Genomic DNA, 18,817 nt, shown 5'->3' with positions numbered 1-18,817 from the left:
CCTCTCATAGACAAAACAAGTTGGAAGAAGCCCTGTTATTTTCTGGACAATTCACCGATGCCCTGCAGGCCCTCATTGATTGGTTGTACAGAGTTGAACCCCAGCTGGCAGAAGATCAGCCTGTCCATGGAGACATTGATTTAGTGATGAATTTGATCGATAATCACAAGGTATTGCTCTCTGGGACATTTTATTTTATCTCTGGTTTTATCATCCTGAGTATAGAGAAAAAAGTAACCCATTAACCTTTAAAATCAAGGGAATATATTTCCTAAACCGTAACAGTCTTTAATAATGAAACAACAATAAATTTTAGCAGAATCAGGACATCTTAAGTGATAAGGAAAATTGGCTTTATAATAGTAAAATACTTGTCCATTTTAGTTAAAAGATTTAAAATGTTTTAGAACTCAGAAAGCAATTTCATTCTCTGCTGCTTTGTTTCAAGAATTGTTTGCTATCTTGTAGTATTTATGTAAACCATATATCATTTAAAATCATTTGTTCAGTGGCCCAGAACTAGGTTTTTGCAGAAGAGGAGGATTTGTGACATGATCTATGGGGGTTATAATCAGCTGCTTTTCTTTACTGAAAACTGTTTTAACCTTGCCCTTGAATTGTAGCAATTTATGAGGCAGCAGGATGCTCTATGAGGCATTTGGTTATTAACTTATTTTAGAAAAATTGGTTTTCTTTCAACCTCCTGATAAATGTGTTAAACTGTCATGCAAATCAAAAGTAATATTCAAGACACCCAGCTCGCACTGAGTGGAAGGGTCTAAGTTATGATCAAATGATGTAATAAAACAATTTCAAGGGGGGGGAAAGCACAGTGCTAATGTAAAATAGTTTCATCTAAGTTAATTTGTATATGAATGTTTTATTGAATACTTAGCTAAATTTAATGTTGTATTTTCTTTTTGCTTCATAGGTTTTTTTCGTTTTAGAATATAAATATTTTAAAATGGTATCCTTATGTATTTCTGTTTTTACTGTTTTGATGTTAACTATGTAAAAAAAGTAAAATGTTATTTTGTACATTTACTGTCAGTTTTAAACCTCAATTCTCTTGTTACTCCATTAAAAAGGCATTTGTTCCACTTAGAAATTAATAGAAAATTAGTGAATAAATGAAAGGCATTGGTCAAGACTTTAAAAATTAACAAATTTCTAACTACTTCGTGTATATGGAAACTTTCTGTGTATGATTAATACAAACTTTTCCACTTGTTGGCATTTATTTAGTGAGTAATGAATAGGGTGATGTTACTTTTTACATAAATACCATTTTTATAAGCTCCTTGTCTAAATATTTACTACCCTCGGCACTTGCCAGATTTTTTTTTATATATTGAAGATCATCAAGAATGAATTAATCATTCAGCATTAGTAATAAAATTGGAAGACTCAATAGAACATTGTAAAGTTTACTCAAAACAATTGAATTAGTTCTGTCACAGATGATATATTTAGATACTGGATCTCTCACGTGTGTGTGTGTGTGTGTGTATACACTCTGCAGGCAGCTGCATTAATACTTTAACATGAAACCTTAAACAAGGACTCACAGTATATATGGGTAGTTTCTATGGATTAGCTTTTGTAAATGACACAAATAACAGTTAGAAATAAACAGAATTATTAACCAGAGATGAGCTTGGTAGTATTAACTTGTGGTTATTTTTAGGGAAAAAGGAAATTCCTTTCTTCCTCCACAATGGATGATTATTTGAAAGAAGTAGTTTCATGTAGATTCTATAAGAATAATGGGTTCACATCTTACATGGCCTGATGAAGCCAGTTTAACTCCTAGGAGATCAGAGTTCATGCAGAGTAGAAGAAAGCCAAAAAGCTTTTCCCTAGATAAAGATGTCAGCCGGTAAACCTTGACATCTCAGGATGGTTGTCAGGATGTTGAAGATGTAACATGTAATGTCAGAAAAAGACCGACTCCATAAAGACTTCTCTCTTGTGGTGTGTTTAAGATTACCAGTGTACATGCTACAGGATGGCTTAGTCGTCTCTTAGAGTCTTAGATATGTCTACTGGTTAAAGTGCAGCCAACACGCACTTGACACTTAGGCCAATAATTTGAGAGAAATTTGAGCATCATACTAAAAGGTCATAGAAAAGATATAATTTAGTATTTTATTAATTGATTTTTGAGTCAACATTTACAGATCATAGAGGTTTTTCATACAATCATTCATAGACATCTGTCTTACAACTTTAATTGCCACTGGGTGATGTAATTAACTGATTATAATATTTATTCAACCCCTTTTTGTGTCTTGCCTTTCCCTTCACCAAACTTCCTGTTTATTAATTTTTACTTCCCTCTTCCTCCCTTCCCATTGCTGTTAAACCTCCAAAGTTGCTTCTATTTGTATATAAACTGTTCTTTGGCTTTTTTACAATAGTGGTCTTAGACTGCTTTTGTGACTGGCATAGGCGTAGGCAAATGTGCCTATTGTGCAGTATTGTTACACATTTTTCTCTTTTATTAGTGATTTCATTTGTTTTGTGGAGTTAAAGAAGACTGGTCACTGTTCTTTAAATCCAATTTCCTATTTAAAATGTATGGTTATTGTGGTCCCTTATGAAAATGTTACTCAAATGGGTACATTTCTGTAAGACTGTTCTTGGGAGATACTTAAACAGTAGTAATGGTTTGTTTCACATCTTCTAAAGCTTGGGCAAAATAGGCAATTAAGCATGAGGTATTTTATGTCTAGAAATGTATACATGATGTGCCATGTGTATCACTGCTTGAGTTTTGTAATTAAAAATTTAATGTTAAAATCCTGATGCCCCTTAGGTCTTCCAGAAGGAGCTGGGAAAGAGGACCAGCAGCGTGCAGGCCCTGAAGCGCTCTGCCCGAGAGCTCATTGAGGGGAGTCGTGATGACTCTTCTTGGGTCAAGGTCCAGATGCAGGAGCTCAGCACCCGCTGGGAAACCGTGTGTGCACTTTCCATATCAAAGCAAAGCCGGCTGGAAGCAGCCCTGCGCCAGGTAAGAAACACACATTATGGCTGTATGCCATGAGCAAAGTACTGAGACTTCGACAAGAACTGCTGCAAAAAAAGAACTGTGCAGTTCCTCACTCTTACCCAGGACGGTGAACAGAGTGAACAGAATTCATGGAACATCATTGCCTTAGTCTTTTCCACCCAGGAAGTTAAGCTCATCGCAAAGAGCAGTTCTTCAGTCTTCACAATGTAGTGTTGCCTAAGTCAGTTTGTTTAAGGGTGAATTAGTCTTAATATAGGCATTTTTGCTATATTAGATGTTCTCATATGAAACATGTCATTTACTTAATGATTTGCAGCAATATAAACTTTAGAGGGCAGTTATACTGTGCTCTTACAGGTCATTCAGAGATCGAATTGACTAATAGTGATGGGTTTTGGTCTGATGTTTGTAAAATGTTCTTTTGAATGAGAGTTAGTACATGTAATAGAATCCCTAAGTGGTGCAAATGGTTACCAAAAGGTTAGCAATTCAAATCCACATAGAGGCTTCTTAGAAGAAAGACCAATCTGGTGATTTTTGAAAGGGCTCAGTCATTGAAAAGTCTGTGAAACGCAGTTCCACTTGGAAACATATGGGCTTACCTTGGAACAACAGCTCACAAGCAAAGTAAAAAAGTGATTTTTGTTTAAGTTATAATTAATTTAAATTTAAGGTTAGTTTTTCATGGAGGGGAGGAAATTACTGTGGTTATTTGAATATCACTAACAGGCCTATTTGATGATCTCGCTTGGGGTGTGTGTGTGTGTGTGTGTGTGTGTGTAGGCAGAGGAGTTCCACTCGGTGGTGCACGCCCTCCTGGAGTGGCTGGCAGAGGCGGAGCAAACCCTTCGTTTCCACGGCGTTCTCCCAGATGATGAGGATGCTCTTCGGACACTCATTGACCAGCATAAAGTGAGTTGGTACATAAACACTAAGTGAATCTAAGCGAGAAAGATCAAAGTAGGGAAAACAGATTCATGCTTGTAAATATCAATTGCATGATTATTTTCCTTCCTGGAAGGAATAAAATCTTCCAGCACACCTGAGAATTTATCTGTACTCGCCCTGGGTATGTATATATTTATATAGGTGTGTGGGGCCTCATGCACCTTTACACATGGATAGGTACTTATATTTTTGTGTTTTCTTTATAGAGAAGGATATTCCAAAATTAGTCACTCTTGTTTCATATCTCTAGGAAGCACATGGAGGTAGTTTGGCTTCTGCCCAGAACTAGTCAGTATTGTTGCACTTCTATGGGAACTAAAAAAACAAAATGTTCTTAATGAGGAGGTTGGCATTGATGAAATGGCACTGGGAATATTGTAAATTATTAATCTTGGCCTTTGTAAGCAAATGAGCAATTTAGTAACTGGCTTGAGAATCTTAGTTTTATCCATGTGCTACTTTTGTTTTAAACCAACACACCTCCTGTTTTTTGGAAATAAACCATAACATGAAGACTGAGTTATACAAATAGATATGGTATGAAGAATAACTAGACAAATGAAAATACAGTTATTGAGCTTTCAAATCAAAGCTGTGGCAGTGCAGATAATTTAGCAAAACCCTGAAGGAGAGTGGTGTATACAAGTCTTCACAGATGTCTTTTAACCCTTGACTCTAAAAGTTAGAAATTTGCAAGACTAACACTTCTGGCAGTGTCAGTGTTTGCATTTCCTATTAACTTTAGAGGATCTACTTAACAGCAACTTCAAGGTCAAGCTAGAACTATATTAAATCCATTATAACATGGGATACATCATTTATGAAGGCATCTTATTTTAATGATTATGCTCTCTTCATGATAGATTGCTCAACCTGGAGCCCTGTTGATGGTAAAAGTAATACAAGCTCGTGGAGAATTGTCTGGAAGAATGAACATTTAATTTAGGGAGTTCTGGTCATGTCTTCAGTACCAAGTTGCACTGCTAACCCAATTGCAGTATGTCTCTGGTAGTTCAAATCCACCAGTGGCTCTGTGAGAGAAAGATGGGCAGCAGTCTTTTCTCATTGCTGTTTACAGCCTCAGAAACCAGGCAGAAGGTTGTTATGAGTTGGATCTGTCTTGACAGTAGTAAAACTGACTCTTATACATTTGAAGCTAGAACATAAAGATAGGAAAATAAGCCTTACCGTAAACCTTTGTTTGAGATCAAGAATTTGAATACTATATTGCATTGGGCTGAGACTCCTCCAGCATTATGTTAGATTCCTACTAACATACTTGAGTTTGAATCTCAGAGTAGGAATAAGTGATAGCTGAAGCCCACATTTAGAAAGGAATGTGTCTGTAGCTCCCCCATCACTGCAAAGCCAAGAAATGTCAGGAAGTAGGTAAACAGAGCAGCACTGACCATCTTTCTAATTAATAATCCTACCATATTTTTAAAGCGAATAAAAGTACATGTAATTTTAGCAACTATTTCTTAGTAATAATATTGTACAGTAACATTATTCATTCTTCATCTCTTCCTGTGCTTGCCTCTACTCATCACCAATAGAAAAAAACCAGAACATGTAATTTAATTTTGTAGTGCCAGGACTTGCTATTATAATCCAATATCAGAAAATGGCAAGCCTCCCCCTCAAAGAAGTGAGGTAATGCTCAGATTAGATCTGAAGAACAGAATGAAGTCTGAGCTTGATAAAAGAGTCTAGAAAAGAAAAATTCATATTAAAAATTGAGTCGTGGTAGCAGAGCATATTACTGATTAAACTTTGATATGCACAACAGTAACATCAGAAAATGAAGAGTTGAAAAGCAATTTTTTTTTCAGTCACTCAGTCTGGTAAGTGATCTTTGTACTGTTAGAGGAGTCTAGACAGATTGGGTGGCTGAAGGTTCTGAAATTCTGCATGATGTTCTGGAGGGCTGTCCCATTTTTAAGGAAAAGAGGTTCTCAATTTGTAACTATATTTTTAGAGTTCTATGATCTGTGTCTTCTCCTGTTACAGTTATGATGGTAGAAAATACAGCAGTGTGGAGGAGACTTAAGAGGACCAGTGTGAACAGCTGTCCTTGACTCATACAAACTGTGTTCATTCTGCTCCCTGTAAATGGCTGCATCTGTCAAAAGCAGAAGCTGGTGATACTAACTGGTCTTCCAAAGGGCCATTCATTGCACGGGCTGACCTGCTCTCAGGCCCCCTCGCTCAAGGCCTCTCCTGGCTCTTTTCTGTCTCACACTTTAGCCCCTTTCTCATACCTCCAGACATTTTTTATTCCTTGCGTGGTCTTCATTCTCCTTGGCAGATTGTTGTACACAATCTTATCTTTCCTGGCAAAATCAATGCTGTTTAAAATAGTAACGTCCTTATATGTTAGAATACTTTTTTTTTTGCTGTCATTATAATTTCTATCTCAGCTAATATGCTCCTAATCTTGAGCTCCTATTTTTCATTAGTAATGTAAATACAATACATCCAAATTTAGAATAGTGCAGTGTTTTATAATGCATTTTGTAAAGCATCTGATAATATACTGTTCTGGTATTTTTAAAAATAACTCTTAGGAGGTATTTTATTATCTACTCCTTTCCTGGTTACTCTCTTGATTGCCAAGTCGGTGGATTATTTCCAACTGTGAGTATAGTAATCTAGGTTCTTGTTTATTTGTTTTACTCCAACAATCAGAAGAACGTCACTGAAGTTTTGTTTTTCAGTCTGGGCCGGCACCTGATTGAGGCCTTTGTTTCTAATGTAGGAATTCATGAAGAGACTGGAAGAAAAAAGAGCGGAACTAAATAAAGCCACCTCGATGGGCGACACTGTGTTGGCCCTCTGCCACCCAGACTCCATCACCACCATTAAGCACTGGATAACCATCATCCGGGCCAGGTTTGAGGAGGTCAGTGGGTCCCAGATGGTCTTTAGAGCAGCAGTTTCTTTGAGAGTTTGGAGGAAGTAGAAGTGGCAGGAAGCTGCACTGCAATCCCAAAGGCACGCACTTTGCAGTTTGAGGCCACCAGCAGCTCCACAGGAGAGAAGGATAGGCATTCTCCTCCCATGCGATTAACTGCCCCTGAAAACCCACTGGTGGGTCAGCTTTGGATTGTTCCACTTTGACAGTGCACAGCAACAACATAGAAAGTGTTTCTAAGATTCCCTTCTTACAAGCATGAGTAGCCCTCATGGGTGGTGCTCTTGAAGCACTTACTTGTTTCAGTGGTTTGAACCTACCCACTGTTTGGCTGGAGAAAGTTGTGGCAATCCACGTCTGTAAGAGTGTCTAACCTTTTAAACCCTGTGGTGCAGGCAGCTCTCCTTTATCTTGTAGATTGCTCCAAGTCTCAAGTGACTGCTCACAGTGGGTTTTGCTTCTAACTGGTGAGCATTCCTGTTCCCTAGAATATACTTTGAAACATGGAAAGACAAAGATATCATTTACTGTGCAATATCCCTGTCTCCTCTGTATTAGTTGAACCATCTAGCACTGCCTGAAGAGTGTGTCAGAGCAGTGTGTGCATATGAAATGAATTGGTGTACGACAAAAGTGAATTCAAGATTTTCAGTGTATTTAAGATTTTAGTGTTTGGAATTTCCACTCTACACTGCATGGAATAAGCGATCTTGGTCTTTTAACACGTTGCCGCAAATGACGGCAAAAAAAAAAATGTTTCTAAGCACAGTCGTCAATTTAAGCGTGCAGCAACGTGTTAAATAATACTTTGGTATACCGACATGTGGCAGAAAAAGCCTGAGTGATTAGCACCTGTGGCAAACTATCATCAGGACTTCCAGGTCTCCACAAGTTGGGTCTTGACACAATTGACAGGATTTAAAATGGGTGGAGTGTTAGAGGTTGAGCCCAAAATTATTCTAATTTACATGTTTTTTTATTTGTGTGTTTTAAACAATGAAACTGATCACTGAGTTGGAAGAAAATCAGAGAAATTTGTATTTCTCCAATAGGTCCTGGCCTGGGCGAAGCAGCATCAGCAGCGATTGGCAAGTGCACTGGCTGGCCTCATTGCTAAACAGGAATTGTTGGAAGCTTTGCTGGCTTGGTTGCAGTGGGCTGAAACAACACTCAGTGAGAAGGATAAAGAGGTTATCCCTCAGGAGATAGAAGAAGTGAAGGCCCTCATTGCAGAGCACCAGGTAAAATAGATGGAATCCTAGCCCTGTTAGTTGTTACAGTTGTTGTGTTCAATCTGCCTCATTGAGGATCTTCTCTTCACTAACCCTCCACCTTTCCAAGCATGATATCTTTTCCAGGGACTAACCCCTCCTGACAACATGCCCAAAGTATGAAAAACAAAGTTTCATCGTGCTAGCCTCTAAGGAGTCACCCTGATTGCACTTCCTAAGACACTGTCACTATAGGTTGGAAATTTTGTAACAAAGTGGAAAGGCTGGGATAGTAATGGGTGAGACAAGGTTCCAATCCTTTGTTCACAGGGTCTCTATGACCATAGCAACTGGTAGCAACTGGTAGCTAGCTATTTTCTCAAGATTTTTTCCCCTCCTCTTTCAAAGTCCATCTTCTTAAAAGATTGCTTTGTTCTTAGGAGCTTTGTTTCCTCAGACATAATCTTCAGCTCCTTGCAGCTGGGTTTCTATTTCTACAACTGTCCTAAACTTACCTCTTTACAGTTACTTACTTTTGATGGTCTCTCTTCTCCCTCTGTGATCCTCACGAAACTCCTTCCTTTGCCTTTATGAAGTTAGTGCTTCGAGGACACCATCCAATGTCTTGTTTTAATCTCTGAAGTGAAGGGCATCACACTAATTCAGATTTATTTATTTGTTTGATTGTTTGATGTATATTTACAAAGGGAAACATGAAATGTTGGCCTAATTAAGCAGCTAACATTTCTTATTATATTTTGATTAGGATACCAGATTGTAGGGTCTATAATGGCTACAGAGTATCTCAGGTCATGTTCTCTTTGATCAGGGAGATTAAGTTATCAGCATTCCCTGCTGGAACAAAAATTCTAGAAATATGTTACTTCACCTCCAAGCTCGGTCGTCCCCCATATTTTACAACAGTCCCTGGCTTCTCTCAGCTCTTCCCACACATTCCACATAGAAGAATACTTAGTCAGTGATACTACGTTAAAGGAGATGTCAAAACATACTCAAGTCTTTTAAAAATATATCTATTAAACTGTAACCTTACTTAGCATTACCCTCAGTGGTGTTACTATACACATTTAAAATATATCCATATTTAATGTGGATGATTTATACTTACGTGTATCAAAGCCATCGTAAATGTTTGGGAGATTCTGGTGAGATGCCCACAGAGAATTCCGAAGGGTCAGATCAATTAACTACTTGCTTCATCATAACCAACATTTAGAGGGTTCTCCTATCCTCTCTGAGAGTCTTTGAGAAAAGCAGTAGATACTGAAGATTAGTTAGTGTTTCTTTTGGTTATTCACACAGAGGCACCCATGCATGGGCAGTTAAACAAGTCATTAAGTTCCATCTCCATTTACTTTCTTTGCAAGCTGAATATTTTACATCCTTCACTGTAGTGAAACTGCACTACGATGGTTTTAATATTTTTATCCCCCCCTTAGAGTAAAAGGTGATTCTTCCCCTATTTCAGAAAGACTAGCGTGGCTCCTTTCTCCTGTTATTTTTGCTCATTTCTAACTGTGATTTTCTCTAATATTATTTTATGTAATTGGAGTCATTTGTTTCATTTCAGACCTTCATGGAAGAAATGACTCGGAAGCAGCCTGATGTAGATAAAGTTACCAAGACCTATAAGAGGAGAGCAGCTGATCCTTCCACGTTACAGTCTCATATCCCAGTCCTGGACAAGGGACGGGCAGGAAGTATGCAATGATCAGTTTCTTGAAAGTAGACGTGATTAAGCAAGGAAGTTAGTTTTCTTTCCTAGCAAAGTCGTCATTTAAAATTTAGAAACAAACTGAGGGATTCTATATATCATTCTATATATATGAGCTTTATGTCACAAACATTTGTCTTTTCATTCATTTGTTATGTTCTGGCTTACTGAACTGGGGAGAGATAATATCTCATTGTTGTTTTGATTTGCATCTCTCTGAGCTCTGGTGGCCTGTGATAAGATCTGTGCTGCGATCCCAAAGGCACATGGTTCGAATCCACCAGCTGCTTCATGAGTGAAGTCTGCACAGTCTCCACCCATGCGATCAACTGACTCTGAAAACCCACTGCAGGGTCAGCTCTGGGTCAGTGCCAACTTGATGGCACACAACAACAATAGCAGTAGCTAATAATGGGAACTCTAGTGACCTAGTGGTAAGAAGCTGTGCTGCAATCTCAAAGAATCACATTGTTTTAATCCACCAATTGCTCCACAGGGGAAGGATGGGCATCTCCAATGCAATTTACTGCTTCTGAAAACATGCTAGAGAGTCAGTTATGGGTTGGTTCCGACTGAAGAGCACAAACAACAGTGATTAATATTTTCTTACTAACTTGTAGATTCTATTTGACTCAGACAAGTGTGTTGACTCACATGAGAATTTAATTTTTAGAGAACCCCATTCATCTTGCTTACCCTCTGCTATTTGTGTTTTTTCTGTAATTGATAGTCCTTTTATGCTATAAGTTAGAGCCCATAGGTTTCCCCCTAGTATTTCTTTGATGATCTTTATCTCTTTAGGTTTTTCTTTGTATCTTTTATCCATTGAGTGTTTCTATACAGTGTGAGGTATGGATCTTCGTTTTTCTCTTTGAAAATGGATACACAATCTTTCCAGAGACCATACTTTTCACATTTAATGTTTTATAGCCCTTTTGAAAGATCAGCTGCCCATGAGTAGATAGAATAATTTCTGGGTATAAAAGACTTCTTTAATGGAATACATCGGCTAAAACTGTTAGCAACTTGTTTAAAAATCAAGGAAAAGATATATCCTGGTCTCTGTATATAACTTCGTTTGCTCAAAGTATATCTTTAAAATTAGTTAGAAGAAACTGTGTGATTTTCAACAAAAACAGAAATCATCAGTCTTTTGTAATTAGCCCCTTTTTGTTCTATCAGTGTGATGGGGTTGGGGGGAGAATAGCCATCAAGTGGATAAAGTTCACAATCCTATTTATTAACAAGCAGCAATAGGGTAGATTGTGCCCATGTACGTATGAGAGCTGACACTATTTTACTTCATATATTACCTTAATCCACCCCATCCCCAATTAAACAAGCAAACAAACAAAACTGAAACACCACTGTTAAAGCAGCCGTATACAGCAAAATAGGTAGAGCTATTCCATAAGTCCAAGACTGTATATCTTTTCAGAAGCAAGCTGCCTCATCTTTGTCCTAAGGAGCATCTGGAAGGTGCAAAGTTAGCCCCTGACCACTTTTACCACTGCACCACTAAGGCTTCTCCTTGACTCACAGAAATTACATTAAAAATATTAATAATAAGCCTGTTGTTGTTGTTAAGTGTCGCCAAGCCGTAGGCAACTCATAACGACCCTATGAACAAAAGACCTGAGTACTTCTATAATTTTCATCCTTTCTCCAGGGTTCATAGGGTTTCCGGAGGCAAGCTGTATTGGAAGTGAATGCCACTCCTGATTCCAAAATAATGAGCCTAGAGATGATTAAACAAAAGCAAAAGTTGTATATTCTATGTGTCTTAATGTGCCTCAATATTTTTTCCTTTTAATTTTTAAGAAAAGTTACTTCAGTCCCAGCACAAAAAGTCAAGGTAACAAAGTGATTAAGAACTGAAAATGCAAACCTCCCCATAACCTCCACCCCAATGGGGAAATAAAATGTTTTAAAAGTTACTTAATCTCTCTGAGCATCAATGTCTTAATCTATAAATGAGGATAATCATGACATTATTGGTTTCTTCTGAGGCTCACATGAAAAACGCACATGAAGTACATAGTGTGCTTTCTGGCTTAATGTAAATGTAGGCAGCCCCCTGGTGACTTTCAGCTTTAGAAAGACTCATACTTGCCATTTAAAGTGTTAGAAAAATATCACCATTTGGAAATGATTATATTAAGCCCTGTTCATAACACGGACACCTTCACTTTTCGCTTATGCAACTTTTAAATCATCAAGAAGATTTCAGCCTTTTCACTAAAGTAAGGCTACCCAAGAACTCTTTGCATCTGTTCTGACACATTCTTCAAGATAACAGTTAGCAGTCGGTCTCTTTGGTAACCTGGCAACCCCTTGTACTCAGTAATTCTTTTTCTTTTAGTAAATATTTTTAAAAACAACAAAAACTAGTACCATTGAATCAGATTTCTGAGCCTTTAAATTTTGAGAAAAGACTACCCATGTGCAGACTTGAACTGTGTACCTTTTGGATGGCAGTGCAGCATGTTCTGCTCTGTGCCACAGGAGCAATTGCTAGTTATAAATAGCTCCAGTTGGGAGTTAAACATTCCAGACAGATCCCTACTACGGCACTAACATTCTATGAGACCTTAACGGATCAGTGACTTTTAATGCCACATATAACCAAGTATCTAGATGAGGGAAATGTTTTAGATGATTCCTTTTAGAGGCTATAGAAAGTTTATGAAAAATAGCTAGAGAAACAAGGAAAAATTTCAGTAAGGCAGTACATAGGGGTATGAGACTGTAAGGCGAATGTGCCCTACTTTCTCTCACTTTCAGCTTTACCCCTTTTGGAAAAAAGGATGGGAGCCACACAGGAACAGCTGTAGTTCTAAAATATGTCCAGCTTCACTAAGCAATTTCTTTTATCTTAGCAAAAGAAGAGGATCATACCGTCCTTCTGTGTGATTGAAATGATGTCTTAAGCCAGAAAAATGTTTTAGACATAAATTTTCTCACATAACTTGATAATATTGAAAGAGCCGTGCAAATAGATATTTCTCCGATTTATGTAAACAGGGTATTTGGATGCTGGCATTAGATATCATCTAAATTGAGATATTTCTACATGTTATTTTAAGCATAAAAATTGATCCAGTCTTGGGGAGCTCTGGTGGCCTAGTGGTAAGGAGCTGCAACTACAATTCCAGAGGTGCACGGTTCAAATCCACCAGGTTCTCTGCCGGGGAAGGAGGGATAATCTCCTCCTGTACCAGTCAGATCTGATTTGACGCTACAATCACACAAAAATAATAAAATAAAAATTTTTTAACAAAATTGATCCAGTCTTAACAAAAAAAAAAAAGTCAAACCTTAATGAAACTCTGCCTTCCTAATTGAAGTTGTATTTTCACAGGAAAACGCTTCCCTGCGTCAAGTTTATATCCCTCTGGATCACAGGCACAAATAGAAACCAAGAATCCCAGGGTCAATTTATTGGTGAGCAAGTGGCAGCAGGTCTGGCTCCTTGCGCTGGAGAGGAGGAGGAAGCTGAATGACGCTCTGGACAGACTGGAGGAGGTTAGAAAGCTCGTACACTCATTGGTGTCATTGTCCTTAATCAGCATAGCTCATTGTCAGATTTTTAAAATAAAATGGATTTTTAAAATAAAATTTTCTGTTAATTTGTAAGCAAATGAGGCTCTTTGAACATATGTTTTACCTCTAAAATTGATAATGTACATATATTCCTTTTTATGAGCAAATGTAGTTAAGGGGTTTGGAGCTACAGAACCCATAAAGCAAAGAAATATATTTTAATACAATCACAGACTGAGTCCTTAAGACGAGATTAGGGTTAATGTATGTTTGCTGGCAAAATTCATTATTTATAATGCTTGTTTTTATGTTTTCTGTGATTTTGCAATTTAGAGGTTCAGATTTTTAAACTGGGAAATTTTCAGAAACCTGAAGTTAGTAAGAAAATGGTTGATAGGAATGGGAATGAAAGAGATTTGAGGAGAGCTTCTGTGCTGGGCAGTGGACAGAGTACCCACTGTGGTGCTGGGAAGCAACCCTCCACTGGGATTTGGGCATTATCAGGAATTTTCAGTTTGTTGTTTTGCAGAAAACTTAGTGAAACTTTATGAGGAGGAAAAAGCTTCTGAGTTCCCTATTCAGGATCATGCTTTTTCTCAAAATGGGGAATTTATGTGCATCCCCTAAGGAACTGTTACCAATAACATTGTTGATAGAGTGTAAGATACACTCTTATCCATAAGATAAGATACAATCATTGTGAGTGACATTGTTGATACAGTGACTGGTGCACTGAATTAACATTAAAAAAAATACAAAAACCTTTCTCCCTTTTCAGCTGAGAGAATTTGCTAACTTTGATTTTGACATCTGGCGAAAAAAATACATGCGATGGATGAATCACAAGAAATCTCGCGTGATGGACTTCTTCAGGCGGATTGATAAAGATCAGGATGGGAAAATAACGCGGCAAGAGTTTATCGATGGAATTCTTTCCTCAAGTAAGTCCCAAGACAGATGACTAACAGATGTAAATTTTAAACAAGTAAGCATGGTTTAAATTTTTAAGTTACTAATAAAAACTGTGCTTTTACTTGACTAGGAAGTTAAGGTTGACATAGTTCAATGATGATGAATTTTATGAAACACAATATATGGGAATACATTGTATTAAACATAATGCCATTGAATACAAACTTTGAGGAAAAAATATTTGCAGTGAATAAATCATTGATTGTATAGACATAAAATAAATAATTTCTGTAAGAAGATTTGTGACATCAGAGTGGGCACACTTGGTAATTTTGTTAACTATGGATGTGTGTCTTCACTCCACTACATCAGTGTCTTCATTAGTATAATAAATTTAATAACATTTTAGTCTTGGGTTGTTTGTGTTTCCTGACTCGTAACAGGAAATCAAGAAATTAAAGTTCCTTATTCCTTCTTGTCTTTTTATTTGAGTTCACATTCTGACTTAACAGTCCAAGAAACAGAAAATTAAAAATAAAAACATTCTAAAGGTAGATGTCGCCTTCTCATTTAATACTTTGATCGTGCATGCATAATTTTTCTAGATGTCACTGAAAGACATTCTTAAATTAGATTTCATGCAGACCACTCCTATAGTTGCATCATTTGTTATTGCTAATGTTTTCCACCTACAAAAATAGCAGGTTCATATTGTTCATCTTAAATGTAGTTACAGATAAATTTGAGTCCCATGTAAAATTGATGTATTTGTGATGATCAATTTTTAAATAGATCTTTAATATATTTGATTGCCATGCTAGTTTAAATCCAGTGTTCAACCTCCAAATAAATCCCACCACGTACTTGAGATACTCAGGTTTAAAATGTTCAGTTGAGAATATCTTGAGGCAAAATGAACATCCACTTTTATCCTCTTCTCACAATTATTTTCAAACTTTCAGAGTTCCCGACCAGCCGCTTGGAAATGAGTGCCGTTGCAGACATCTTTGACAGAGATGGTGATGGTTATATTGATTACTATGAGTTTGTGGCAGCCCTTCACCCCAATAAGGATGCATATAAACCCATCACTGATGCTGACAAAATTGAGGACGAGGTACTGCGTGCTGTGCCATGAACAAACTATCACCTTTGCATTTCTTCCCGTGTTTGGTTGTCGTGTCAAAAATTGTAAGGATTCCACTTTGTGATGCCTAAGTTAAAGCTAATTTTATCATTGGTTTTGGCAGGTGACAAGGCAGGTAGCTAAGTGTAAATGTGCAAAGCGGTTTCAAGTTGAACAGATTGGAGATAACAAATACAGGGTAAGTTTCCAAAACAGTTTGATAGTTCTGCAAAAGGATAGAAGCTAAATTTGTGTGTTCAATTTAATCTATGTTGTTTTCTAGGAATCCTAATCGTTTAATTCACCTCAGCACACAAATTTGAAATCCAAAGATTTCTCTGAAATTAGTAGAGAAAATGTTCGTGTGAAGTTGGGAAACTGGGCACCTACACGTTTCTGAACGAGATATTCTGTCTAGAAGTCCTTGGGGTGTGTGTGTTCTGGTCGTATAGAAAGTTGTGTTGACCTAATTAACTTTTTCCCATTTTTCATTTTTTTTTTGTCAGTTCTTCCTGGGAAATCAGGTATATAAACCAGTGGAATGTACTCTCAAATTCCCAATTATTATTATCTTTTTATTTTAATGCATAGTCATTAAAGCTTGCCATGGCCAGTCTTCCCCGTGCTTTTCCCCTAGCTACTACATTGTTGGTTGGCGTGGTGTTTCTGTAAACGCTATAAGGGTCCTTGATCCAGGATTCCTTTTTGCCTCGTGTCTCAAATGAGGAAATTACTTCTAAGTGAACCAGATAAAATTGTAGCCTGTCTGGCTACAGTTTTATAAATGCGGTATTTGATCTCAAAATGTACTGACAGTACTAGTATATATTTTATGCCATTGCTCTTTTGAAAACAAATTTTATTCTCTACACATCTCTGTAGAGATGTATTGGTATGTAATATTGATATTGGTATTTAATCATTGAGGGCATATTGTAATAAGAGAGAAGGATCAACTCCAGACAATGACAAAGGAAAAGTGGAGCAGTCCAAGGGCTCCCCCTAACTCTACTCACCACAAGTAATGTGTCTCTCCAAAGCCCCTCTCATACTTTATTTCTACAATACTGATTAGTAGGACAAAGAGCAGGTGGTAAAGAGTTGTGCTGCCAACCCAAAGGCAGGCCGTTTGGATCTCCGAACTGTTCCATGGGAGGAGGATGGCTAGTCTCCTGTGCAGTCTACAGGCTCGGAAAACCTGCTAGAAGGTCAGCTAGGAGTAAGGTCCGACTCCACAACATACAACGACAGCATACTATGTTGCATCCTCTGAGGAGATATTTTAAATCTCCAATAATGCCCTTCCTTTTGAAGAAACTTCTCTCTTAGAATTCTTGGTATTTTAAAATCTCTTATAAATCTTGACATTTGAAAAATCACATTTTATGCTCCCTAAACCTCACACTTAAGTCAGTGTAAACAGTCTGTTGGTGAAGCATCATGATCGTAATTTAAAAACTAAAGAATAGAGAAAAGAGTGATTTGAGCATGCCCCTGGAAGCTAATTCTTAACACTCTGCTCTTGTGAAGAATCAGTATCTGACCAGTCATATCAAATACTGCTCTGCCTTTTGATTTTTAAGCTGTTTTTCAGCTGAAGTTTCAAATTGTCTGTTTTCATCCTTTATACCAAACATACTTTTTTTAAAACAAGTATTTTATTACTAAAATGGAATTTTAAACTTTCATTAGTTTTAATACTTTAAAAGATTACTTTTCTATTGATATTTTCTGAGCCAGCATTTGAGATAGTGTCTTTTATTTTTTTTAAGAAGAACTACGTGTCTCAAAAGTGTTGCGTTCATGGAAGCACAAAATAAACATCATTCTGTTTTTCCTTGCCTTATGAGTGAGGAAATTATGAGTATAAATATTGGTTCTTTGGAGAATACCTTCCCAAAGTATACTTTTAAGTTGTTATAATTGAGACTTCCATCTTTCGAAAGTAGTTAGAAAAACTTACTACTAAAATTCTCTTTAAAGATTATATCTGCAAAATGTTTGATTTGAATATAATAATCTTGGACCAAAATTACCTGGTTCAATAATCTGGTTCCTTAAGGGTAATTTTCTTTAAATCCCCCCTTTCCCTTTGCTTATTAGCAGCACAGAAATTTTTCTAACAAAAATCAATATAGATTTTGAGTTTCGAATTTTAATTCACATTTTCAGGTCCAAATTCAGTTTTAGAAAAAATAAGTCTTAGTTACAGAAATGGATTTAGAAGCAGTGACTGGAAACAGTTTGATGTAAAATGCATGAATTCCTGCTGGTGCGTTTTACATGCTTTCCTGCGTTTTAGGATCTTGAATGGAACTTGATTGGTTTTATTTTAGGATTCTGTCACTCGATCTTTTTTTTTTTTTGTTTATCCATCATGTGCCCAGAGAAATGGACCAAAGCTACAATTGTATCTTATTTATCTTTCAAAGAATCTATTATTTACAATTTTATGTTCATTTTGCTGTGGTTTTTTGCTGCATTGGCAACCATGAAATTTAACGTGGTGGTTTAAGTTATTAACCTATTAGAAATGATTTAAAAGTATTAAGTCATTTCTCATGGGCTTTCAAAATAAAATCCATTGACAATCTGTCATCTTAGAAGTTATTTTCAGGACTTGTAGAGTCTGTAGCAAATTCAGTAAATAGGAGTCATTTATTGATTCTTAGTATTCTCATTATATAATCCATAGGGAGTTGTCCTTTTAACCAAAGGGCTTCTCTGGTGATTGGAATTCATCAGCAACTCCAAGGAAGAATGATACACATTTTCTTTGCATATGATTCACAATCTCTAAAACCTAATAGAAAGCCAGCTATAAGTCAAGTCCAACTCACCAGCAGTGAGAACGAGACAATTAAGATATAATTGGCTTTAAGAGAAACTTTTTTGGATTTGAAAGCTACATAACTAATAATGTATCTGGCAGTGGCTAGTCCAGCGTTAGTGTAACCTGAAGTGAGAAAGTGTGTAATCAGGGATCTCTCCAAATTATTGAGGAGCAGTGATAATATTTTGAGGACTAAGGTGTGCCTGATTTAGACCATGGTCTTTCCAGTCACTTGCTGTGCATTTGAGAGCTGGATAATGAATGAGGATGACAAAAGAATTCATGCCTTTGCACTGTGATGTTGGAGAAGAGTGCCGAATATCCCATGGGCTGTCAAAAGAACAAACAGATATGTCTTGGAGAAGGTGCAGCCAGAGTGTTTCTTGGATGCACAGATACAAAGCTTCATCTCATGTACTTTAGGAATATTGCTAGGAGAAGTTATTGGTTGGAGAAGGAAATCATGCTTGGAAAGGTGGAAGGACAGTGAAGGGGAGAAGGAAGACCTTCATCCAGATGGATTGACACAGTGACTGCAGAATGGGTTTGAGTGTGTCAGGAAGTGTGAGGACGGCACAGGGA

General features: G+C 37.1%; 1 protein-coding gene across 3 annotated transcripts in view; it reads left to right on the top strand.

Moving 5' to 3' along the window:
• The window catches only part of DST (dystonin), a 674,592-nt gene that overhangs the window by 643,108 nt on the left and 12,667 nt on the right, over window positions 1-18,817 (top strand). For all 3 annotated transcript variants that reach the window (XM_006893143.1, XM_006893142.1, XM_006893144.1), the window contains 11 exons: window positions 11-170; window positions 2,819-3,013; window positions 3,797-3,925; window positions 6,720-6,863; window positions 7,928-8,116; window positions 9,678-9,807; window positions 13,183-13,346; window positions 14,143-14,305; window positions 15,239-15,393; window positions 15,527-15,601; window positions 15,909-15,926. In XM_006893143.1, the coding sequence (XP_006893205.1) occupies window positions 11-170; window positions 2,819-3,013; window positions 3,797-3,925; window positions 6,720-6,863; window positions 7,928-8,116; window positions 9,678-9,807; window positions 13,183-13,346; window positions 14,143-14,305; window positions 15,239-15,393; window positions 15,527-15,601; window positions 15,909-15,926 (1,522 nt within the window). The remainder of the gene's footprint in view (window positions 1-10; window positions 171-2,818; window positions 3,014-3,796; window positions 3,926-6,719; window positions 6,864-7,927; window positions 8,117-9,677; window positions 9,808-13,182; window positions 13,347-14,142; window positions 14,306-15,238; window positions 15,394-15,526; window positions 15,602-15,908; window positions 15,927-18,817) is intronic.

The sequence above is a fragment of the Elephantulus edwardii genome, unplaced genomic scaffold (genome assembly GCF_000299155.1).
Source record: "Elephantulus edwardii isolate Elephantulus edwardi_28Jun2011 unplaced genomic scaffold, EleEdw1.0 scaffold00124, whole genome shotgun sequence".
NCBI classification, from domain to species: Eukaryota; Metazoa; Chordata; class Mammalia; order Macroscelidea; family Macroscelididae; genus Elephantulus; species Elephantulus edwardii.
The sequence above is the reverse complement of the archived record's forward strand: the minus strand, read 5'-3'. Positions and strand labels throughout refer to the sequence as shown.